Source organism: Mustela nigripes, chromosome 6 (genome assembly GCF_022355385.1).
Source record: "Mustela nigripes isolate SB6536 chromosome 6, MUSNIG.SB6536, whole genome shotgun sequence".
Lineage (NCBI taxonomy): Eukaryota > Metazoa > Chordata > Mammalia > Carnivora > Mustelidae > Mustela > Mustela nigripes.
The window spans coordinates 89,044,104-89,069,213 of NC_081562.1; the positions used below are offsets into that span (position 1 = coordinate 89,044,104).

The 25,110-nt window shown below is 51.9% G+C and overlaps 1 protein-coding gene across 2 annotated transcripts in view; it reads left to right on the top strand.

Moving 5' to 3' along the window:
- The first annotated feature begins 3,374 nt into the window (after positions 1 to 3,374).
- Positions 3,375 to 25,110, top strand: part of PDE1B (phosphodiesterase 1B) — a 28,737-nt gene continuing 7,001 nt past the window's right edge. The window contains exons 1-7 of one of the 2 annotated variants that reach the window (XM_059403330.1): positions 3,375 to 3,534; positions 3,624 to 3,746; positions 20,755 to 20,868; positions 21,764 to 21,946; positions 22,150 to 22,216; positions 22,552 to 22,668; positions 24,918 to 25,058. In XM_059403330.1, the coding sequence (XP_059259313.1) occupies positions 3,637 to 3,746; positions 20,755 to 20,868; positions 21,764 to 21,946; positions 22,150 to 22,216; positions 22,552 to 22,668; positions 24,918 to 25,058 (732 nt within the window). In that variant the 5' untranslated portion in view covers positions 3,375 to 3,534; positions 3,624 to 3,636. Of the gene's footprint in view, positions 3,535 to 3,623; positions 3,747 to 15,231; positions 15,516 to 20,754; positions 20,869 to 21,763; positions 21,947 to 22,149; positions 22,217 to 22,551; positions 22,669 to 24,917; positions 25,059 to 25,110 lie in introns of those variants that run through there. The other variant, XM_059403331.1, reaches the window with a different exon arrangement.

The window sequence follows — 25,110 nt, forward strand, 5'->3', positions numbered from 1 at the left end:
CCCATAAACAGGCTCTCAGATCCCCAGCTTGTTTAATTCAGGCCTTAAAAGGAAATGAGGAATGACTATCAGGGAGAAATTCTGACTCCAATTGTTTTGTCTTGCAGGCAGAGAGTAAGTTCTAGCCTCAGCATTTTCATTAGTGCAGTGTTTTCATTAAAATCTCCATTAACTTGTTTGCGGCAATGAGCTGGAATTATCCCTCCCACCAGGCCTGGGGTGAGATGCTTGCCCAGGAGCTCCCTTTCCAGCAGGCAATGCAAAGTCTGCTCCTCTTAGGATGGTGTTCAGTTCCGTGGGCAGGTTGGGCTGGGCTGGGCCCAGGGGATCTTACCTGGTGACCCTTTGCCTGGGAGGACTAGAACAGCTACGAATTGAGCCCTGGGGCCCAAGAGGGAAGGAGGTCCCAGCTAGGGCTAAGACTTCCCTCACGTAGGTCCTTGTGCCTCTCTCTGTTTTTCTCCAACAAAGTTCGACTCTGAGAAGCAGCAGGCACATGGCTGAAAAGCACTCACGAGGTTGGGGGAGGAGTGTTCTTCCAGTTCTCCCCCCACAGGGCCTCCTGCTCCTCCTAAGTACCTGTCATCAAAAGAAAGGAAGATGAATCCCCCCTCAGCCCCCATACCTCAGTGAGTTGTCAAGTCCTCTCCCTCCCACCTGAATAGGAAGCGGGAGCACAGGCCAGGCTGCGGGTTGAGGAAGTCAGAAGTTAACTTGAGCTGAGTTTGCAGCTCTGGAGAGATTGAGGAGCAGGCTTTTTCTCTTGTCACTTTGGAAGGAGAGGATTGTGAGGCCGCCCCTTTAAATAGCATTCCCGTGGGAGGCACATCACATCCATCCGTCACTGCTGCCAAAGCATCATTTTTGGTCCCTATCAAACTCAAAAGCTAGTTGGGAGGAATTGTGGGGTTGGGGGAGTGAAGACGGAAGGGTCTCCAAAGGGTAGGGGCAGTTTGGAAGGCGAAAAGGAGACCAACGAGGCTGGCAGAAGCTGCCTGGAAGAGGGGTGGGGGTTGGGACCAGAGGACAGGGAGAGAAAAATCGCGGTCTTTTGAGCCTATGGATGGAGCAGACATATCTGGTTTTTATCTGTGCAGAGGTAGGGTAAGGCAGACACGGGATTAAATTGCCGCAAGAAGGATGAGGTTGAGGTTAAACACCAGGACTGGTGACTAAAGAAGGAGAAAGAGAGCCACAGGATGGAAAAGCACAAGAAAAAGGTTAGGAGGCTTGGCTCTGGCTTTGCTGCTTATTCTCTGCGGGGACCACATCGTTTTTCTGGGCTTAGTTTTCCCACTCGTTAAATGGAGAGGGTCAGACTAGAGGGACTCCGAAGTATCATTCATGAATAACTTTTGTTTCGGTGAATTTTCCTTCCCTTAAAATGGGTAAGGAGTTGGGGGCCTGGGAGATTAGGGTGGGATATTCCACCGTGTTGACAAGACCTGTCGAGATCCCTCTGGAAGTACAGCTCCTGCCTCTTTTCCACCTCTTTTTGTTTAAATGCCTACCTAATATGGGCAGCTCCTTAGCTCTGATTCTAATTTGCAATTCTTTTGTAGTTTCCAGCCCATTCTTTCTCAGTTGTTCAGGGAGGTGGTTGCTCTCAAGAGTTTGAGACCTGGGATTGTGTAGGAGTCTGATTGGGGTCTGGCTGCAGCTTTGTCTTGGCTGGGGTTCTTCCTTAGGCATGGAGGGAAAAGGGAAGCAGAAGCTAGGTGGACAGAGACAGGGGGGTCCCACACTCTTTCCGCTTTCTGTCCATCTCTGACTCTGCCGTCTCCTTCTTCCTTGGTGCTTGCTGGGAGCTGGTTTTGCTGATACCTCTCTGTCCAGCCAGGTCTCAAGGACCGACCTAACCTCATTACCTGAAAGGCCATTCTTTTGCGCTGGAAGTCTCTACCCTTCCACTTCCCTTCTGCTCTTTTCTCCTCCATTGCCTGGGAAGGGGGTGGGGAGCCTCACCCCAATATTGAGAATGGAGTAAATATTTTCTCCTGATCATCCCTCCTTCCAACCTCCAGAGTTCTTGAAATGAAAACTCACATTCTGGGATTCTGGATTAGTGGCCTGTTCGGGATCTGGCTGTTAGTGAATACAGCTCCACTTTCTGTTTACATAGGATTTCCCCACAACACTAAGGTAGGTGGTTATCAAGGAAGAGAACAATTCTAAGGGATCCTAAGGTGGTTCCTGCCAGAATCCTAGGTAGGATTCAGCCGGAGGGAGGAGGCTAGCCCTGTTACAAAGTCTTGAATTCAAATTTCAGTTCGCTAATTCTCCAAAAAAGTTTAAAAAACATTTTATTTATTTATTTGAAAAAGAGAGAGATGGAACACAAGCGGGGGAGGGGCAGAGTGAGAGGGAGATGCTGACTCCCTGCCCAGAGGGGGGCCTGATTGCCCTGGGCTAGATCCCAGGTCCCCGGGCTCCATCCCAGGACTGTGGTATCATGACCTGAACCAAATCAGGTGCCCAACCCACTGAACTACCCAGGCGCCCCTCATTCTACAAACGTTTGAAGCAGCTAGACCGTACTGTGCTGGGCCCTTAGCCATTAGATTTCTTTTACTGAAGACAAAATAAGAGGGAATAAAAAGTACCCGCTATAGGAGGGGCCGAGGTGAGACACTAGGAATGGTTTCCTGGTTCTAACGGAGTTCCGTACAGAGACGATGCAGTCCTGCCGGCTCTGGCAGATTCTGTCCGGAAAGCTTTAAGCGTAGAAGAAACTCCCACTGGCCAAGAGGCACCAGGAGGGAAGGCCACAGCGCTGGAGACAGATCAGGACCATCAAGTTAAGGGAACTGAGGGGAGGAATGGGGCTCCATGGCAACTCAGAGCAGACCTTGAACTTCTCCCCTCAAAGGCCGGAGCGCAGGGTGGGAGACTCTGGTCCCGGACCGGGTTCGGAGGGTGGTTGGCTGCCCTCAGCCACAGCACCCAGCTCCCCAGGGCGAAGTGGGGGAACTCATCCCCAACCCCTCCCTCACGCCAAGGGGCTACAGGCGGCTGGGCGCTCATGGATACACAAAGCCACAAGCACATCCACAGAAACTCAAAGCACAGAGCCGGGAACGCCCCCGGCCGCCCACGCAGAGGGCTGCGGCCGCCGGCTCTGCCTGCACTCTGTCGACACGCACTCGCGGCCCCCGCGCGGGGCACCCGCCGCCGCTCGTCCCGGGCGCCCGGCTGCGTGCGCTCGCCCTCGGCACCGCCGTCTACGCGTGCCCCCGGCTCCCTGTAGCTCCGCGGGGAGGGGGAGGAGGGGCCGCGAGGAGCGAGAGCCGAGCCGGCAGGCCAAGGAAGGCGGGAGCGCAGGGAGGGGGGCCGGCCGAGGGAGGAGGAAAGAGCAGAGGAGGCGGCCCCGGCAGCGCGCGGCGGCGGCGGCGGCGGCGGCGGCGGCGCGGAGAGCTCGGACTGGGAGCCAGAGCTCGGCTGGACAGCGCGAGAGCAAGAGCCGCAGGAACTGCAGCTCCGCCAGCTTGGGCCGAGCCTAGACACACCGGCCTGGCTGCTCCGCGCCAGCCGCAGGTGGGAAGGGGCTGGGGTGGGCGGGCGAGGGGCTCCTGGCTCCGGGCTGAGGCTGAGCCGCGGGGCCGTCCCCTCCCTTCATTCCGCAGACAGAGGGTGAGCATGGAGCTGTCCCCCCGCAGCCCTTCCGAGATGCTGGAGTCGGATTGCCCGTCACCCCTGGAGCTGAAGTCAGCCCCCAGCAAGAAGATGTGGATTAAGCTTCGGTCTCTGTGAGTCCCAGGCCGGGAGTGGGGGGAAGGGATCTCAGGGAGCCTGGAAGTGGTGGTGGTGGCGGCGGGGTGGGGGGGAAGTAGCCGGAGCCCGGCCAGTGGATTGTCTCCTGCACACATGTTGGCAGGTGCGAGGAAATAAGCTGCCTTGACACGCAGGGTCAGGCCACATGTGCAAGGCGTGTGCGGAGCAAGCCGGCTGGTTGGAGCGGGTTTACAGGAGTTGCAAAGCTAACGCTGTGCCAGTGCCCGTGGACCCCCCAGGTGACACACGCAGCGCGGACAGGAGGCACATTATGCGCGGTGTGGCAGGGCTGCAGACGGGCAGCATTCAGGAGGTGCCGGGCTGACTCACACGTATCCGTGTGTAGGGGTGTGCAGATGTGAGACACACATGACATGTGTGTGCGCGAGTGTCCGTGGGACACACAGATGTGTGTAGAGTGATCGCACACAGCTGCAGATCTAGTGCGCGGGGATACTTGTGCCAACCTGTGGGTCATATGTATCCCTGTTGGGATTGGTGGTTTCTGCCTCCTGCATCTTTTAGGGGGTGGGGATGGGGAGGGCGCTCCATACCTGAGCTGCTCGACACTGGGGGCCGGGAAACCCCTTGTGCACAGTAATGTTGGGGGCTGTAGCTGGGATCTGGGAGAGTTGGGGTGGAGCCCCTACCTGGGAGCTGGGGTGGTGGTGAAGAAAGATTGATTGACAAGGGCAAGGCAACTGTCAAATCTTTTTGTTGCTGTAGCGTCTCCCAAGGATCTCCAAGCACATTTAGGCATCTTTTCTTGTTGTGGCAGGAGGAGGGCATGGGGGTGGGGGCTGGATAAATAGGAAAACCAGGGACTTGGGTGTCCCTACTCCAGTCCCAGGAGAGAGAAGCAACTTTTCTTTCTGTTCTTCAGAGATGGAAAGGAGTGGGTCAAAGACAAACCAGGCAGCACCTTTATCTCCCAGTCAGCCATCATTGGGTAACCTCCGCAGTCTGTTGATTCTTGATCAGAGAATGAGGGAAGGTTCCCCTGTCCAGGATATGACTCCCAGTAGTCCCAGGAAAGACACTGTAGATGTTCAATGATGCAATGCAGGAACCATAGTCCTGAAACCCAGTTCCTTCCCATTATCCTCAATAGTGAGCCCTGAAGCTTTCCATTTCTGGGGTCCAGTGGAGGAAGAGATGGTGGTAGGAGATGGATAGATGCTAGCGATTGTTTTGTTTTTTAAAATACTTCACCTGTGGTAATAAGATGACACCTTGATATTGGGTGGGTGGGTCTGATTTATACTTTAGCTGCTTAGCGAGGCCTTAGGGAGAACTGAGGCCCAATGGGCAACAAGGCTTGGCATCCAAATGTGCTTCTCAGTTCCTGTCCTTTGCTGTCTTTAGCCAATGCAATTTGCTGGGCTCTGTGAAGCGCAGCCTTGGAATGAGTTCTGGGATGAAGAAATGGAAAACCGGATTGAATTGATTTTTGTTGGGAGGAGCACCGAGTGATTCTTGATAGAAAATGATGCTCTGTTACTGGTAACTAAGCTGGGGTGGTGGTGGTGGTGGTAGGTAAGGAAGTGGTGGAAAGGCAAAGAAGGGGGCTCAGGGTTTATAAATGAGAGAATTCAAGGTGTCCCAGGACAGCTTCCCCCCATCATATATTTTCCTTGCCTCCATTCCCGGTAATGAGTGGGCCATGCAAGAGGGCAGGTTTTCCCTGTTTCAATGTCTCCCATACCTTTCTAACCAAAAGTCTTCCTTGGAAGCAAATCACTATTTCTTCCTTCAGTATGAGAAGTGCTCAATGGTGAGAGAAGAGGATCCCCAGAGGAGGCATTGCAACCCAGGGAAAGAAGGGAGTAGAGGCAGCTGCCCCTACACAGTGCATTAGCTGAGATGTCCTTAAGGAGATCATGGTGGACAAGGAGCACTAATCTTATTGATTAAATTATTCCGGTCTTCACTTACTTCAGCAGTCTGGTCCTTAAGAGTGTTAGCTGCATGTAATAACTTAACCAGAAAAGGCCCATTTCCATATTGTTAATCACCAGGAATAGATTCTCACTTTCTTAAAGCAGAGAAAGATTTTGATATCAAGGTAGATCCCCACTTGATGGCTTACTGGATTTGGCCCTGTTTGAATACTGGTGAGGCTCTAATGAGAATAGGGGGATAGACACGATTATCTCATGGCTGTGTACTGAATAGAAATGAAGATATATAAGGCCTCCACACAACACGTCCTAACCCCCCACCCCCACTCCTCCAACTATCCTTTTAATTTCTAATCTAGGACATCTAGATTGTCTTCAGGGAGGCTGGGTTTGGTGTTTTTGCCTCCAGTTAAAAAGCTCATACTAATATAATTTTGCAGGGCAATTTCTTCTTGGGAAGGGCATCCAGGAATTCTGTTTCCCACAGCAGGTCTCTGCCAAAGATTAATTCAGAATCTGGAGCATCTGAGCTGAAGAGTCTCCAGCTATGGGATTTCACCTCTACCTAGCATGAAAATTTTCCTAACTAAGCAGACTCAGAAGTGAAGGCATTCGAGTGGCTGGAATAGGGAGTCTGGAGATGATGAGCTGACTGGGGTGAGCATTTCTGGCCCTAAGATGAAGGATTTGACTGGACTGCTTGCCTTTCTCTGAGACCAGAGGACCTTGAGAAGCCTAGAGGAGGCTCAGGAGCAAAGGGTTTCCTGTGTCTTTTGTGAGTCAAGAAAATCTGTGAAGGGAGATTGGTTTGGCATCCTTAGCTCATTCATTCATTCATTCAGCAACTATTAATTGAGTGCCTCCTGAGGGTCAGGTGATGTGCTGGAGACCGGGGTATGGTTATGGGCAAAGTAGACACAGACACAGTTGATAATCTGGTTCACATATCTCAGGGGGAGTTGCGAGTGGGTGAGGCACCCAGTTCCTCATTTTGCTACCCCCATCCAAATGCTAAGACTTTACCACTTTGGTTTCTGCCTGATCCTTTCCTTTGGACCAGGAGGGTGGGGGGTATGCTCACAAGAAAAGCATAGAAACAAATTCTTTCTCTTTCTCCCAGGACTGTACAAACATCACTTTCTTCTCTCTGCCCCAGTTTCTCCTGGAATTTTACAGATAGAACTTCCTTTTCCTTTGGGATACTATAAACACAATCCCTTTCTCTTCTCCTTTCTTCACATGGGACTCAGGACTCCCAAGGTCTAGGCTCTATGTCCTAGGCTGTGGTTCAAGGTCATTACAGCTGAGCGGGAACAAGGAGCCAGCTGGGGATTCTTTTTGCTCTTCTTTTGCTCTTTTCATCTGAGTCTAGTGTGGTACCTGAAACATAATAGGCACTCAAGAAATATTGTTAAATAAAGCAATGGACAAATGAATTAATGAGTATCCGTGTATATGTCATGGAGCCCAGTTCTGTCTGATTCTGTGGTGCGTGTGCTCCTGTGCGTGGGCGGGGGAGGGGATGGGGGAAGGAAAGGAGGTGGTGGTGTTTTGAGAGGGTGATGTTTAAAAGGTACAGGGTTTGAGGACCTCAGGACAGAGCCTGGAACTGAAGGAGTTACAGAGAGGCTATGGAAACGTTATTTGGACGTGTGAATGAGATGTTTCAGGATGAAATCGTGAATGCCTGACGTGTATACATATGTGTCTGGGTGAAGGTTGGCAGGCGGGTGGGGGACAGCTCATGGAGTCAGAGCTCCAAAATGATGTCTCTTTGTTTTCATGTTTATAAATGGCACATGTGATAATGAATAGGTTCAGAAGCTTTGCACTTACTCGAATACCTGAGATTGCCTTATATATGAATGAGATGATGCATGTGTGTGAGTGTGTGTGTATGTAGGTAATGGGATATTATGTACCTGTGATCTTGTGTATGTGTTTATGACACACCAACATTTTTTTATAATCCTGGGGAGATCAAATGGGCAGGAGGAGGAAGCTGAGGGACTGGACTGGGTGCCTTACCGGTTGATTTAGTCCACCTTTTGTCTTCATTTTCTGTATGCCCCATGGGGTGACCTTCTGTGGTTCTCACTGGTTTTGAAAGCTGTACAGTGGTTCCCCTTTTTCTGCATATGGTCATGGAGCTGCTGTGAACATAGCAAGGTAAACTGTGGCCCCCTGGGTCTCTGGAGCAAAAGGAGCACCATTTCTCCCAGGCATTGGCAGGGATGAGTTTTTGTGCCTCCCTCCGTGGAGCAGCCCTTCCTCTTTCATTTCCAGCCATGGCCAAGGGGATCTCTCCTCCCTGGGTTTTAGATCCCCTCTCCCATCAATGCCTTCTGTCTTCACATTTCTTTTATCAGCTGTGTCTTGAATGGGGCATCTCTGGATGGGAGAGGGTAAAAAATGCTTGCGGTAAGGTGAAGGGAGCTGCAGAGAGAGGGGACATCAATTTAGACCAAAGGAAGAATTTCACAAAGCTCTGGTCAGAAGAGGGGATTAGGGTCGCCGGGTGGTGGGAGGGGAAGAACAGAGGGAATGGTGGGAGACTTGAGTTTGAGTTCATGTTCCCATGCTGCGAATTACTAACTGCATGATCTTGAAGTCACATTGTCTCTCTGAATCTCAGTTCCTCGTTTGATATTATGCATATGAAAGTGGTTTTGAAATGATATAGTCTGGAGTTCTTTCAGCATTGGAGAGCTTGCTGTATGAAGAGGCGGGGGAATGGGAATGAATGGGGGACCATTGGCTTGGATGGGGAGAATGATAAAGATTCAAGAGGCAGGAATATGAATTACTTAATAGGTTTAAGTCCTGGTGTCTGGGGCATGATTCAGAAGAGGCTTGTTGATGAATGGTTGTCTGGAGGGGGCGAGACAGGTGTCTGAGCTGAGAGACTAGAAGCTTGAGTGGGGCAGTCTTACAAAGGATGTGGGCCACTGAAGTCAAAAGAAAAGGGAAGGACTTTACTCCTATCATCTCTTTTCCCAGTGGTTAGAGCAACTGTAGTTCTAAGATGTGGAGGGTGTGGGGAGCTCCAGGACTGCCGTTGGTGAGTTCTGTAAGCGTTGGAGAAACTCTCTAGCATTTATCCTGCATTTCTAGGCCTTGGGGGTAATATGATCAGGTATGCCACATCTTATTTTAGGGAATCCCTAAAGTCCCTGAGAACCCAAATATCACTTTGTTTGCCCAGAAGCCCCAGGAGGCCAGTTAGAAAGACTGAGAGGAAATTTGACAGTGGAAAGTTGCATTTGTCCCTTTTGCCAGGAGGAGAGTGAGGTAGGCCGGGGATGCTCTGGTTCTGGAAGGCCAGATGAGAGACCCAGGAGGGGAGGGGCCTGGACTTCTCTAGACCCCTTTCCACCTGCCTTCTGTCTAGGGAGCTTCTGAAGGCACTGAAATGAGCGGGTGTTTCCCATCTTCCCCTCTTTTTTTGGCCACTTCCATCTGACTGCGATGGAGGAGCAGGGAACCTTTTCCTCTCTTAAAGGAATCACCAAGGATTCGTTTCCAACCTCTCTGCTCCCTCTGCTTTCCTCTCTTTGATTCCTCTCGAATCCTGTCTCTCTGTCCCTTTCCTCCTTTGTTCCCATCTCTCTTTGCTGGGCTGCATTTTGCTCTTCTCTCTTGTCCCACTTCCTCTATCCCTATTCCTTTCGACTGGGCTTCTCTGGCCTTCAGTGCCTCTACCCCTTTCTCACCTTGGCTGGGAGCCAGGAAATCCCTGGGGGCTCCCTCCTCCACCCCCAGGTGTTGGGGGTGGTGGCTGTGCAGGGTGAGCCTGCTGTGGGAGGACCCTTTGGGACCACCTTAGGAGTCCAGCCTCAACTGCTGCATTCTGCAAGGCCTTTCTTTTGCCTTCTCAGGGACCTCATCCTCCCAGCTCCCCTGGGGAGGAAGCCAGTAATTGCCTTCCGCTCTCAGGGGGCTGATTTTCTCAGGTACGGAAGTTGAATAGCTATTTTCCAGCTCTCTTCAGGACAGCAGCAAAGAGGGACAAAACCAGGGCAGCAGGTGGGGTGCAGGTGAGCCCCCCTCCCCAGGGTCTGGAAATTGTTAGATAATGAGATTGTGCCCTAAGGGAGGAAGGCTTAATGGTCCTCCAGAATTGGTAGAGCATCCTGGGGCTTTGGAGTGGGGTAAAGACGGGAACTGAGGGGGAAGGAGAGCTTCTGAGAAGGGAAAAGGAGGAAAACAAGTTGTTGTCCATTCAGTGCTGGGAAGTCCCTAATGCCAGTGCTCTCGCCTCTCTGTCTTGAATATCCTGCCCCCCTCCACCCCACCACCTTCCTGCAGCTGCTTCTCTCTCTCCTCAGCTCCGGCTGCATCCATGTGGATCAGGGAAGTAAACATCAGGTTAGGATTCTACTTCAGCATCCCAGACCTGGCAGGAGTCCACTGAGTGATCTGGGATGGGGTTGTGGTGGAGAAGCAGGCTTGGTAGGGAAAGGACAGGGGAGATCCAGGTATAGGCTCAGGGGCATGGGGCTGGGAGAAGAGCTAGAAAGAAGGTGCTCCAGGGGGTGCTGTTGGATACAGCCAGGTTCCTGGGTTAGTGGGTTCCACAGCTGCAAAGAGAAGTCAGATTTGCAAATAATTATTGTGGCTGCAGTAGCATGATTTGGCTGCCAGCTGGTGTTGGCACCATTTAGTTTTGGGAAGGGAGCTTGGCTTCCAGGGGGCTTTGTGGTTCTTTGGCAGGCAAGACCTGGGGGCTGGAGAAGCTTCTCTCCTTGCTATTCCTTGGCTTCCCTCCTCCCCTGTTTGTCTGCTCTTGCAGATCTAATGTGGCAACATCTCCCTGGCTCTTGATGCCCACCATGTTTGGGAACTTTCTGGGGCCTGGGCTAAGGGAGCACACATGCCAGCAGTGTTGCCAACTGTATCTTTTCTAAGCAGTAGCTTTAGAAATTCCAGACTTAGAGAAATACTATAAATCAGATTGCACCAGATTCACCCAAAAGACTTCTTTGTCCTGCTTCTCCTCCTCCTATCTGTTCTTTTTTGGAACGCCAAGAAAATTTGTTGTTGTTTTGATTGCAAGATGGAATAAGCAAGATGGAATAAAGATAGATATGCGGGAGAACTTCCTGGAAACTTCATGGAGGTTAGAATGTGACCTTCCTGTAATAAAGAAGAAAGCCCTCCTCCTCCTTTTAGCATCAGGTTAGGGATGTGTTGGGGAAACAGTGAGTGAGTCAGAAAGGATGAACTTGAATCAGGGTATTGAGACCCAGGCATCCTATTTCCCTAGTGCCTCCAAGCCCAGCACTGAATCTGAGAACCATAAAATGGAACAGAGGAGGAAAGTGTTGCCTAGAGGTGGTTGGTAAGGTTTGGGGACAAGGGTTGGGACCAGACCCCAGTCGCACTGGTCCACACTCTTGTGCTGCTGCCATCATCCTGCAGTCAGTCCCTTGCCAAGCCTCCAACTCTGTTTCCCATCCCAGGCCGCCTTCCACATCTGCTAGGCCCCCTGGACACAGGGCATCTGCTGGAACATCTGCTGGGATGTGATTTGGAGGGCTGGTGGGGTGGTCCATGTGGAGGTGGTTAATGAGCAGAATTAAACAGTGCTGGGGGGTTAGGGGAGAAGAGGGTTGTACAAGAGAACCAGAGAGAGAGAGTGTTCTTCTGGCCTGGGTCCTGGGAGCCTCCTCTCTCCTTAGCCTTCCTTGGATTTTCTTGCCCCCTGCCCCCACTCTGCCCCCAAGTTCCTCCTTCTCTTCAGGGCTGAAGTCTGAGAGTGAGGTGACACTGGTGCATGCTGGGCTAGGAGCTGGGATATCTGGGGTCTTTTTAGTCTGGGCTAAGGCTCAAGCTGTTGAGAGTACCCTCTTCCTCATCTGATCTGAGCTGTGCTGGGCTGTTGCTAGGAACACCTGTTAGAAACAGCTTCTGGTCAGGAGGCAGAGGGGGAGTTGTTTTCAGACACAGCATGGGTGGGAGCCAATCCCCTGTTCTAACAGTTTCCCTCCCCGTCCACCCCCCCCCCCCCCCCCCCCTGCCCCCCCCCCCCCCCCCCGCCCCGCCACCGCCTCTGCTGCTGTGCTTCCCAGACCCTCTGCAGCATCTTTCAAATCTCTCTTCTTTTCCTCCCTACCCGCTTCATACCTCCTGCCCCCTCCTCTCCCTCCACTCTCTTGATTTCTGTTCTTCCCACACTACCCACCACCCCCATCCTCCGCTACCCTCCCTCTGCTCAGCTCCTCAGTCCAGTGCCTAGAGATCTCTTAGGACCGCTGCTGTGTCCACCCGGGGCCTGCCGCCTCCCAGAATGGCACCCCAGCTCTGCCACCAAGGGGGCTATTTTTATCTCCAGAGCCACCCCCGCCACCGTGCCCAGCCAGCTGCCAGAACCCAGGCTGCTCTATAGCAATGGGAAGCCAGTGGAGTGAGGGTAGCGCAGGGCTAGGGTAAGGTGGGGAGCCGGTTATTCTTGGTTTCTGGAGCTCTATGCTGTGCACATTCCCCTTTCTCCTTCCACTGCCTCATGGCCCCTGTGGAATAAGGAGCCAGGGAGAAGCCCTGGACATCTGGAATGGTAGCGGCAGGGTGACTAGGGCTTTTCTGCACCAGAGGGCCTGGATACAAGGGTGGGCATAGGAGACTTTTTTCATGGAGGATTCTTTTTTTTTTTTTTTTTTTTAAATATTTTATTTATTTATTTGACACACAGAGAGAGATTGCAAGCAGGCAGAGAGGTAGGCAGAGAGAGGAGAGCCCAATGCGGGGTTTGATCCCAGGACCCTGGGATCATGACCTGAGCCGAAGGCAGAGGCTTTAACCCACTGATCCACCCAGGCTCCCCTCATGGAGGATTCTTAATGAGCATTTGTGGAGCAAACTAAATGAAAGGTTGGGAGAAGGACTATTCTGTTGCATTCATGCATCACTTTATGGTCCCTAAGGTGCTCCCATGTGATCTCATTTGATCCTTGTGTGAATTCTGTGAAGCACATACTACTTACCCATTTTATAGACAAGGAAATGACCTCAGGGTGTCCTGCCCAAGGTCATGCCTAGTGATAAATTCTAGGCAAAAGTCTCCTGATTTCTTTTTAGTTAAAGATTTTATTTATTTGACAGAGAGAGACTTAGGAAGAAGAGGGAACACAAGGAGGGGGAGTCGGGGAAGGAGAGGGAGGCTTCCTACCAAGCAGGGAGCCGGATGTGGGGCTTGATCCCAGGACCCTGGGCTCATGACCTGAGGCCAAAGGAAGACACTTAATGACTGAGCCACCCAGGCAACCTTAGAAAGTCTCTCGATTTTTATTCATATCCTCTTTCCACTGGATTTAGGTGATTTCTTTGGTTTTTTCAATTTCTGAGATTTTGGAGCCTTGAGATCAGCTGGTTAATCCCTTCCCTAACACCCCCTACCTCCACCCCCACTCCTACCTACTCCCCCATCCCCACGCCCTCTCTGCTCCAACCAGAGTCAGGGTTTCTTATCCTTTGTTCATCCCCTATCCCAACTCCTATTCTTCAGGAAGGTGGGGAATACTGGGAATCAACTTGGGAGGGAGGTGTTATGATTGTGCTCCTTGCTATTTTTAAACTAAATTTAAAGACTAGAGGATGATCCATGATGGACTCTGCTAGGGCCATCATCTGTTTGCCCTGTCCCCCATTCAGGGAAGTCTCCCCAGCTCAGATAGGGGTGTGGTGTGTGTGTATATGCATGGGTGAGTGGATATGTGTGAGATCCCCAGGAAGGGCTGGTGGCTGGCCAATATCCTTTCCTGTTAGGAACAGTTAATCATAATACTAGACTGGGATGAGCAGGTGTGGGCTGCATGCTGGAACCGTGCAGCAGGTATGGGTGTGTGGGGAGGTGGTGAGCAGTCATTCGTCCAACCAGCTTTTCGTTGGGCAAGAGAGCAGAGGGATGGACAAGATATCCTCCGCAATGCTTTCCTAGACTAAGAAATCTCCACCTTGAGGTGGGTTGAGGTGAGTGCCAGCTTGAGGTGGCAGGGCCTAGAGTGAGGACCTGGAGTCAGGTGAGGGGCGGGAGCTGCCCTGGCTTGGTGTTTGTTGGGGTTTCAGGCTGTATGCAGCCAGCGTTCCTCCACTTCTGTCCTACCCTGGTCCATCCAAGCAGGCATGGCCACGGAACCGGGGAATCTTGTCCTTCATCCCCTGGGTGTCAGTTCTGGGTTTCTGATTCAGACTCTAGTTCTTTTCTTCCAAAAAACACGAACCCGTGCGTGTGTGTGTGTGTGTGTGTGTGCGCGCGCGCGCGCGCGCGTGCTGGGGGCGCAGAGAGAATGAGATGGACCCAGAGAGGGAGGGTTTCCTTTCTTCCAAAATCTGCAGCAGCCCTGCTTCATGGCTACCACGAGTTCACTGGAAAACAACTTGTAGATATTTAACTTCATCCCTCTGGTTGCTGTTGAAGCCCACTTCCACTTGTCCCAGCACTCACTGAAGCTGAGAAACAGCAGGATCCCAAACTTCATTTGTTTATAATCATTCAAGGCTTTGGCACAGTGACAAGCTTTTTAAATTTCTCTCTGCTTTTGTAGGATAGAGGCGGGGAGGAAGGCTTCCCGTCATAAAATTCTGGTGCTTGTTCTGTTTCTTCTCTTTTACCTTTCTCCTGTCATACTCATCCCCACGGGTCCACTTTCCTCATTTCCACATCATCCCCAGCCCTAGACTCTAGATGAAGGAGAAGGCGGTGGCGCTGAACTCTCCACTGGATGCGTTGTTCTTCACCCCGGGCTCTCCTCCTTAGCCCCGCCCAGCCTCTCAGCTGACCAATCGTGGCCCCGATGCGCTTGTATTGGTGACGTCATATCACAGCCAATCCGGAGGCGGGCAGGGGCTGTATGCGCACGTCCACTTAGCGCTGCAGAGGCTGGCTTCTGTCCCCCAACCTGAGCGAGGGCAAAGCCTGGAGGCGGAAGAGGGGGGGTCCTGGTCCCCAGGCTCGCCCTAGGCTGTCCCATCAATGAGAATTGGCCTGGGCTGGGTTGGCCTCTTCCCAGTTAATGCCCAGTATCCCCCAGTGCTCGTTTTCCAGATGAAAAAAAGGGGGCTGGGAGTGGGAAAGTAACTTGCCCAACGTCTTGGTTTGTTCAACGGAGCCATCCCGACTTTCATTCACTGCTTGGGCGGGGCCTTCCCTCCCTGTGAGCTGGTGTCTGGGTGAGGAGCCCTGGAACCCCAGCTTCAGTGAGCCCCTCCCATGTGGTTTCTGGTTCTTTTCCCCTCTTGGCTTCGGCCCTTTCAGGTGGGCTAAAGCTCCTTTTGAAAAATGGCTCCTGAAGAAGACTGTGGGAGGGAGCTGAATCTGCTTTAGTCCGTCCAGGGGGCTCTTGCGGGCCCCTTCCCCTTCAACGGTGGACCGTCCGCCCACAGAAGATTCAGGGTGGTTTCCTGTCCCTGCACCCTTAAGCCTTCTGCTAACCCCATCTCCCCTAAGAGGAGCCCCACCTACTCAGAGCAAGGGGCTGGACTGTGCTATTTCTGTCCTTTCTGGGATTCTTCTGAGAACAGATTCTTGTTTTCCGTCTGATTCAGATGTGAAACTTTTCCCGTGGCCTCTCACCCAGTTGCTGTGGGCTGCCGCTCTGTCTCATCACTCCCTTCTTCCTCCAGCCAGGCCCCTCCTGCTCCCTTCCCCAAAGCTTTTCTCTCTGGTCAGTAGCTCAGTTCTTCAGAGACCTGGAGGAGGAAGTTGGGCCCAGGAGGGAGTCATTCCCCGCGGGGGCCCTGGGGGGCCTGGGCGCGGCATTTCAATACTCTGAAGTAGGACACTGTGATTCCCATGGCAAAGCCTGTTCCTGTGCAGAGAAGTCACCTGCAGGGCCCCATCCTCAGGTAGGCAAGGGGGAGGCATGGAGAGGGGAGGAGGAGGACAAGTTGCTGTGGGGCCACCACTAGGAGTTTGGTGGAGGGGAGGGATCAAGGCTTGACAGTCCCCGTATGTTGTGTGTGCATGTGTGTCCACTTCTCCACCTTTTCCCTTGCCTATCTTGCCCTTTCTCTTATTCTCCTCCCGTTCCCATCTCCCTTTCCTTTGTAGTGCTTCCTCTTGCCTGTGGCAGGTGACTTAGCTGTGATTCCCCTCCTTTCTCTCCTTCCTCACACCAGCATCCTCAGGACTTCATATCCCTTGAAATCTCCCCATCTGATCTTAAGAACCCGAAAGGGAAATCCCATCCTTCTCCCAACTCCTAGCCCTTTGGCTTTTGGCTGCCCTGCACTAAGCGCCCTACTTAACAGTGATCTCTTAGGGTGCTGGAAGTAGGACAGGGGCTTTGGAAATTGCCAGATCATCAGCCATGATGGCCCAAAGAAACCAACTGGTGGGGAAGTTGAACTCTTCTGGGATTATTACTACCCTGAGCCTTCTCGTTCAGTGGGCTGCCTAGAGCTGGGAGAGGTGCTTTCCAGGGGTCAGGGTCTGAGGCTTTTCCTGGGGTGCAGGGGCCAAGGGTAGAGGAGAAAGCAGTGGGTGTGGTGAAACAGGACTGGGAGGGAGGTGGAAGTGATGAAGTTCTAGAACCTAGGTGAGGTTTGGTGGGCTGAGGTCCGGAGCCGATGACCAAGAAAGAATTCTTGAGACATCTTTGGTGCAAAATGGTGGTTTATTAGAGCACGGGGACAGGACCCGTGGGCAGGAAGAGCTGCTGCTGCCCCGGGTTGTGAGGGGTGGTTGGTTATATACGCAGGAGTTGGGTAGGTGAGGACAAAGGGGTATTCAGAAGGGCTATTGGGGCAAAGAATACTATCAGGATATTGAAGGCTTAGTTACTATCAAGTAAAGACAATTGAGAGTCTCCTGGTGGAATGTTACATTCCTGCCATCAAGCATCCTTGTTAATGAGATTTAGGTTTAGAAGAAATTTAACTTTATTTACTTTTCCTTCTACCTCCACCTCCTTCGGTTTTTATGGAGGGGAGGGTAACATTAGGCTTGAGGAACTGAGTTCTGTGTCTTTGGAAATTGGGCTATTGATAAGGTAACTTCTTTGTTTGTAAATCTCAAGGACATTTGCAAACCAAGGGAGACTCCTGTCTAGGATTGTGATCTTAGCAAGTTAACTATTTATCATTTTATGGCAGTCAGGGGTGCCTGAGGAATGCTACACCTATGGAGGGGAGCGGATGGAAGGGGGGGGTGCAAGGCGCCAGCTCTTGCTTTGTCCTCAGCCAGCCTCCTGCTCCCTCATCAGAAGGATTGTTGTAGAAGATTCCAGTTTTCCTTAGGCCTGGATGGGGACCTGTCAGTGGATGGGAAGTAGGACTTCCTGCAGGAGAATGCTGAGGGGAGGGCTGTGGGTGGGTCAGGGCAGGGGAGGGGGAGAGGATGGGGGATCCTAACTCCTATCCCAAGGCTCCAGCCACAGATTCTAAAGTCCTTATGACTTTAGAATCCGAGAGGCCAGTGCTGGGTCGGAGCGGCTGTGGGGGAGTTAGAGGAGGGTGACGTTCATTCAGCACTTGGATCCTTCTGGCTGCCGGAGTCCAGTTTCCCTTCTTAGACTCCCCATTTATCAAATTCATTCTTTAATCTTTCTTCCCCTTGATCTCCACTTCTGGTGTCTGGATCATGTCCACGTCAGATTTCAATAGGAACTCTGAAAGAGCAGGGTCTAGAGGTGGAGTCAGGAGGAACTTGGAGGAAAGGTTGTGTGGAGGGCCAGCTACAGCCGCCTCCTCCGCAGGCTCTCCATTAGAGTTTCTGAAACCTTGCCTCAGAGATCTCCATTGTGAGCTTTGGCAGATAGCCCCCCACCTGATTAGTCTGCCCCCTCTCCCTTTTATTTGTTTGTTTATTTATTTATTTATTTACTTATTTTTAAAGATTTTATTTATTGAGAGAGTGAGAGCATGTGAGAGACAAAGAGAGAGGAAGCGAGATAGTGTGAGCAGGGGGAGGGAGGAGGGGGAGTGAGAAGCAGACTTCCCACTGAACAGGGAGCCTGATGTGGGGCTTGATCCCAGGGCACCAAGACTTGAGCAGAAGGCAGACGCTTAACAGACTGAGCCATCCAGGCGCCCCCTCCCTTTTATTTAAGGAACATTCTCTGAGCACATACTGAGTGCTCCGAGTACAGCAGCAGGATAAACAAGTCACTGTCAGTCCCATCAAGACGCTCACAGTCTGCTATGAGCTGCCAGACACCAGAACTTTAGACCACAGATTGAGGAGCTGTGATGGAACAGGCCCCAGTCTCCCTCCAAGTGAATTACACGATCGAGCCCCTTCTGCCCAACACCTTTGGTGTACAGGGCACAGTTAGGCGCCAGCAGTGTGAGTCATAGGCTCGCGGGCCTGACTGAGATGGACAAGTTGTGTGACCTTGGGCCAGTTGCTTAACCTCCCTCCTCAGGTGGTTATGTGGCCCAAATGAGGTTTGTCATTATGAAGGAGAGATCGTGGCTACTTTTTCTCTGTTAGGGGGCTTCCCAGTCATCAGTCTCCATGCAAGCTAGACTAACTCTTCTCCACCTGGACTTGGGAGGGAGAAGGCAGGCACTTGTTGGTCTGGAGGCCACGAGGTGTGAGCTGGGTGGGGCCGGGGTGTTGTTGGTCAGTTCACTTGAATTCCTATCACATTTACATAGTCCCACTCTGTGTGTCAGGCCTGTTGCATACATTATTCTATTTATTAAATAAATTATAAAATAAATAATAATTCTTATTAACAGGCCCTTTGTAGGTGGTTTGTCATCATCTTCACTGTTTTACAGAGGAAGGAACAGGTCCTGAAAGAAAGGTCCTGAAAGCTTCATGTGCAGGAGAATCATCCTGGGTATTTGTTACACGTTTGCAGATCCTTGAATCCTACCCTCAGAAATTTTGTTTTAGTAGTAGGTGTGCCACGAGGTCTAGAATCTCAAATCTCGGTTTTTCGCAAGCATCCCAGGTAATTCAGATGCCAGTGATCTACAGGCCACCTTTTGAGAGGTGCTGATTGAGAATTAGTGACTTGCCCAAGGGCTCAGGGCCAGGAAGTGATACTTTTGAACCAGGATCCCTGCCTCCCAGAACTGTGGCCGGAGCCTTGGTTTCTGCACTGAAAATAGGAGTGGCAGTTTCTTCCCAACTCCCATCCTCTAGGCCCATTGTGAGGATAATCTGAGATAACGTAGGAGAAATCCCTTTTTAAAATGCAGAGCTGGCAGCATTGTTAAGGATTATGCGAATACATGCAAATGAACACCCGTGGGTTTGGCTGTTCACTTTGGGAGCCCGCGCTGGGATGTGTGTTTCAAGATGTGGGTCGAGAGAGAATGTGGAAGAACTTTGGTGAGTTTAGGTTTGGGTTTTATAAAGGGCTGACCGACGTGGAAGATGAGGGCCAGGGTAGGAATCTGGGAGACAGATGGGACCAGAGGCTTTTCTTTATTTTTGGATTGTGTGTTCCCTATATCCAAGGGTCTCTGGCCACAGGGACTGACCAGGAGAGAGAAGCCCTGGTTCGTACCTGGGCCCCAAAGGTGGAACTAACCTCTTTGTTCTGTGACCTCTAGGTCAGCACCCTGGGAGATGCTGGCTCAGTCCCCCTTCCCAGCTCATTGGCTGGGAAGCCTTTTATGTTGTCTGGCCTCTGTTCCACCTCCCTAATGAAGCCCTTGCTAGGCAGAGATTTACTGAAGTCGGCTTCTTTCTTGATGAACAACCGCTGTTTGCACTTGCTGCCGGTGCAGCAGGAAGGCCAGAAGTGGGGTTTGAAGATCACCCACTGAGGATGCTGCAGGGTCCCCCTCAGCTCCTTTCCTCCCATTTTCCCCTTTGCCCTTCTGCCCCCTTTGCATTCAGACCGTTCTGGGCGGGACTGCTGGCCCTGAGGTGAGAGCTGGCCTGCAACGCTTCCTGAGGCTGGCTGTTTCCGGCACCCCCACTCCAAAGCTGCTGAGACCCCGGGACTCTGGAGCTGCTTCTGTTCAGGAGTGCCATTGTTCTCCCTCCCTAGCATCCCTGGGAATTGATGCTAATTTCAGCCTCTGGTCCCTGACTCATTCTTTTTTCCTCCCTGACTCATAGGGTGACCTTGGATTTCTGAAGCCCCTCTCAGTGGGGAATTGTCCTGGCTGCCACTTCACCCTTACCCGGGTGTTAGGTGGGGCAGGGCAGGGCTGGGGGAAAGAGGGAGCAGGGAATGTTTAATTGCTTTCTTTAAAATCACCATCTAAAGTCAAGAGAGTTTTGTTTGCTTAGTGGCTGCCTGGGCCAGACTTCAGACTTCTAAGAAGTCTCCGGCTTCATCCCTGACCCCCAGCATTCCTGAGTGCAAAAGATGAGGGACTGTCCCCTCAGGCAGAACGTCCTGGAAGTGAGACCCCCTGGCCTCACCCCACCACTTGGGCTCTGGGGGAAGCCGCTGAGGGGCGGAGATAAGGGATGGGTACAGACACACATTGCCAGAGGTTCTCTTGGGCACCACATCAGAGAGGCAGGGGTTAATCCTGCTTTGTCCTGGTTGATGGATTCTGGAATCATAATCCATTAGCTCTGCCTGAATGGAGTGAGGCCAGGCGAAGAGCATTCAGTCAGATTGGTCTTTGTTCTGTATCTTCAACATCCCTGCCAGGGACAGAGAAGCTGTGGACATGTACCTCCCCCCAACCCTGCCCCCTTCCCGGCAATGACCAATGGATATAATGGAAGCATCTTGGGTGCTTTTTTGATTGCTGTTGACCCCACAGCTCACTTTGCTGGGGGAAATTGGCAGTCTCAGCTCTTGGTTATTCAGGCTATGAAACAGATCATCCCCAGAAAACCAACCCAGGGGCTGGTACCTGCCCCAGTCTGCTGGGCCCCGGGCAGTGTAAACAGGTTTTCTGGGAACTGGCCCAGGGGAGGTGTGGGGAGGTCAGAGGTAGGTCTCGATGGTGGTGTCAGAAAAAGGCCTGGGGTTAAACTTTGGGGGTATGTAAATTTAATACAGGCAGTGGCAAGAGCCCGGATGAAACACCCTAGCTGTGATCCCACCCCTGTTGGAGAGAATACCTGTCTCTGGAAGACTGAGGCACCTTATCCGAGGGTGTTCTGCTCTTGTGACCAGGTAGGGATGCCTAAGCAGACCGTCTGTGCCCACTCCCACAGGTTGCGCTACATGGTGAAGCAGCTGGAGAATGGGGAGGTAAACATTGAAGAGCTGAAGAAAAACTTGGAGTACACAGCTTCTCTGCTGGAGGCCGTCTATATAGATGAGACACGGTGAGAGACCTGCTCTTGCAGTAAGACACCCGGCAGACATAGTGATGGGGGTGGGTGGGAATAAGACAGAAGGCTGGAGATAGAGACCCTCGACAGGACCAGAGCAGGGAGGAAGAGCTGTAGATGGAAATACCACAGAGATAAAGGGGCAGAGGAACAGATAGGGGGTTGCAGAGACAGAGACAAACACAGGCGTCAAGGAGAGAAGACCGTTTCAGAGCTGGAAGGGACCAGAAGGCTCAGGTAGTCCTAACCCTCTGGCCAGTGGAGAATCCCTCGAGACCTCTGTGGCCCAGCATGGGAGCCACTGCTGAGCCCAAGGATGTGGCTGCTGAGCCCAAGGATGAACTGAGACGTGGATTTGTGGGTGACACGCACGCTGGATTTCAAAACCGAGAGAAAGGAATGTAAAATCTCTTTCTATATTTTGTATTGACTTCACATTGAAATTATACTATTTTGGGTGTATTTGGTTAAAGAAAACTTATCATTAAAATGAATTTCACCCATCTGTTTTTACTTTTTTAATGTGGCTCCTAACCAATTTAGAATTACTTCTACTTGGCTTGCATTTTATTTCTGTGGGACAGTGCTGCTCGTCTCAGCCTCCCTGACAGGTGGCATCTCTTCCCTTTGCTGCCTGAGCGCTTCTAGAGTTGTTGGGTCACTCAATACCTCACATAGTGGCCTGTTTCATTATGGGAGGCATCAGAGAGACAGAAATTAAAAACAACAACAACACCAACATGTAGTGAGAGAAAGGAAGGGGAAGGTCAGAGAAGGGAGAGACCTGGCCTGAGTGTTCCTGAGCTGTGGGGTGTGGCTGGGCCCAGCGTCCCTAGGTTGTGGAAGCACCTGCTGTGTTTCTTCTGTGACTCCCCTTCTGGGACCTCAGGCAAATCTTGGACACGGAGGATGAGCTGCAGGAGCTGCGGTCAGATGCCGTGCCTTCGGAGGTGCGGGACTGGCTGGCCTCGACCTTCACCCAGCAGGCCCGGGCCAAAGGCCGCCGCGCCGAGGAGAAGCCCAAGTTCCGGAGCATCGTGCACGCGGTGCAGGCTGGAATCTTCGTGGAACGGTGAGGCTTGCCCTTGCTCAGCTTCCATCTGCCTCTAGTTGCATTCCCCCTTTCCCAGACACTCGGGGCTTCTGGGATCCCACCAGAGCCCCAATGGTGTTCCCCCCACCCCCGTCCCCCAGAGCTCATCCCCATAGCTCCACCTGATCAGACCCCACTTCCCAGACCTTCATTGTGGGCTGCTTCTCGTTGTTTGCCCTTAGGATGTTCCGGAGAACATATACCTCTGTGAGCCCCACCTATTCCACTGTGGTTCTCAACTGTCTCAAGGTGAGTGCTGGGTGTTCGGGAAAGAGGAGAAGGTTGGGGGAAGGAATGGTCACTGGGACTTTCAGATTCTTTGTGGGGTGGTTTTTGCCTTCCCTTTTAACTGTCATCCCCCTATTCCTCAAAACAACATTTTGCCCCCTCCAGAGGCAAACTCCGGTCTTTTTGTCTCCCCTGCACTGGGACGGAAAAGGCCCACGCCAGCATTTCTTTGTTTTCCTTTTTCCCAGGTCTCTGTAAACACTGGGAAGTCCCCCTTGAAGTCTAACTGTAACCCTTGCTGCTGCTGGGAAGCTCCCCTTGGGAGTCTCACTGCCTAGTCTGTTGTTTCTCCACAGAACCTGGACCTCTGGTGCTTTGATGTTTTTTCCTTGAACCGGGCAGCAGATGACCACGCCCTGAGGACCATTGTTTTTGAGTTACTGACTCGGCATAACCTCATCAGCCGCTTTAAGGTTGGGCAGCATCCTACCCCTGTTTCTGGGCAGGGTTCTCCACTCCCATCACTCCTGTTCTACAAGATTGCCAGCAAGCAGGTTCCACAAGCTCCCTCACTCAGTCTCACTGTCAGGGAAGTTTCCCCCGTGCCCATCTGCCTAGTCTTTCTGTCACTTGTGCACCCCCAGCTTCTGACTTCATTTATTGCTTTCCAGAAGATTCTAGGTCTGTAATCCCCCAGCCTAGGATTCTGCTCTGTCCTGCTTTGCTTCTTCCCCATAACTTGTCTTCTTCAGGCTGGCTCGAAGTTCGCCTTCTGATTTCAGCTGTCCTGCCTCCCGCCTGTGGACACCCGAGGCCTAGAGTTCACATGCTGTCAGCCTGTGCCGTTGGGACTAGAATCTCTCCACTTGTTCTCTGGGATGGGGGGGTGGGAGCGGGGAGGAAGGGATAAAACTGGTCACTCTTCCCCTTCCCCTCCCTAGTGTCTGTCTGAGGAGTTTTATGGAGAGGATGGGCTCTTGGCAAGGCTGGATAGGACCGTATGAGGGGAGGCAAACTCCATTTGCTCTTCAGCTTGGCTGGCCATGAATATGGGATTAAAGTCCTCTCCAGATTCTATGCCAGGAGGGAGTGTCTTTTGGGAATAGGGACTGGAAAAAACCACTTCCATGTGGAAAAACCACACTTGGAAGTGGAGGGTGAAGGGGTTGAAGAGTCTCAGTGGGAATATTTGGTCAGCACTTAGATGGGGGGTGGACATAGATATTAGAGTAGAGGAAAACATATCTGTTCTGAGGGGGCTATGGGGGAAGTCAAGGGAGTCCAGTTGGAGGACCCTTTCTCAGAGGGCTTTGGAAGATCATGAAGCCATCCTCAGCCTCTACTTTATCATAATAGACTGTTGGTGCCTGTGAACTTTTCCTCAACCTTTGACTCCTCGTCTTACACCAACTCCCGAGAAGGTTTCCAGAACTTTCCCGAGATGCTCAGTTGTGATTTTTCCCTCAGTGCCTTCCTGAGGCCTCTCCTGCACTTCATTATCATCTTTCCAGTCCTGCCCTTTCCAGGACAGAGAACAGCAGCGTACACCTTTTCCTAAGACTTTTCCAGCTCATATTTCTTCAAAGTGGTTCTCAGACATTCTCCAGACACCAGCTTCTCTTAAACTCTGCTTCCTTACCTGGAAGGACTGGTTTTGGAGGACCCCGAGAGTGAAAGCATCAGGTTGGGTTTGGCCCAGCCCCAGTTCGCCCTGCTCTGAGGCAATTAGAGGGGGGGGAGCACTTCTTGCTTTGGTGTTTACTCATGGCAGGGATTCCTGTTGGAGCCACCCTTCTCAAGCTCCACATTCCCGTCTTGGGCACCCAGCCCCTCCCCTGTGTCCCTTCCCTTCCCTTCCCTCCGGGGATACCATGGCAACGCCAAAGCAAGGGCAGTTGTCATGGAAACAGTCCTTTAAAATTCCCTGAATTTGGGGCATAGCCCTTCGAGGTGGGGGTGGGAGATGTTAGGGTCTGACTGATCAGTGGTGTATCTTCTGTGTCTCATCACTACTGCTCATCTCTACAGAAGCTTCCCCAAGTCTTGCATGTTGCTCTCCTCACAGCCTCAGGAGATCCAGGGACTGGTGCAGGCACCAGCCCTGCCCTCTGGGAGCCTGAGCCTTTGAAAGAGGCAGGCAGACTGCAAGGGGGTAGAGAGAGACAACTGATAGGAGCTGGACAGAGCTCTGGCTCTTGGTGTCCCTCGGTGTGGTCTCTCTGTGTGTGTTGGTGTAGGTAGAGGGAAAGCCTTCTTAGAGGAGGGGATGACCCATGTCTGCCTGGAAGGATCCTCTCTAAGTCATCTTGCTCTTTCCCCTGCTTCTGAACCCCTTTTTATGGTACTGGATTGGGGATGGGAGGGGGTGATTGGAAGAAAGGAGGGAAGTTTGCTTTTCTTAAAAAGCTCCAGGCAAATAATTATAGCTACTCTTTAGAGAGCACTTACTAAGTGCCTTGTACTTACCTCATTAAATTCAAGGAGGTGGTGTTATCTTCATCCTGAGATTAAGTATCAGAGGCATAAGATTTAACCCAAGGTCACACAGCCAGCAGGTGGTGGAGCCAGGATGTGAGCCCAGGTCCACCTGACTGCAGCTGGTGCTTTCTACCCGCGTCATTCTACCTTCTAAAGAAAGGTGGCATCGCTGATTATCAGTCCTCGGCTGCCTGCCTTTCCTGCACATACCCCGTGTATCTCGATTTTCTCCCTCCCACTTCAGATTCCCACTGTGTTTTTGATGAGTTTCCTGGAGGCCCTGGAGACAGGCTATGGGAAGTATAAGAACCCTTACCACAACCAGATCCACGCAGCTGATGTGACCCAGACAGTCCATTGCTTCTTGCTCCGCACTGGGATGGTGGTAGGTGCCCAGAGATCATTCTGTGATTTAGGGTCTTCTGGCTGCAGGTCTG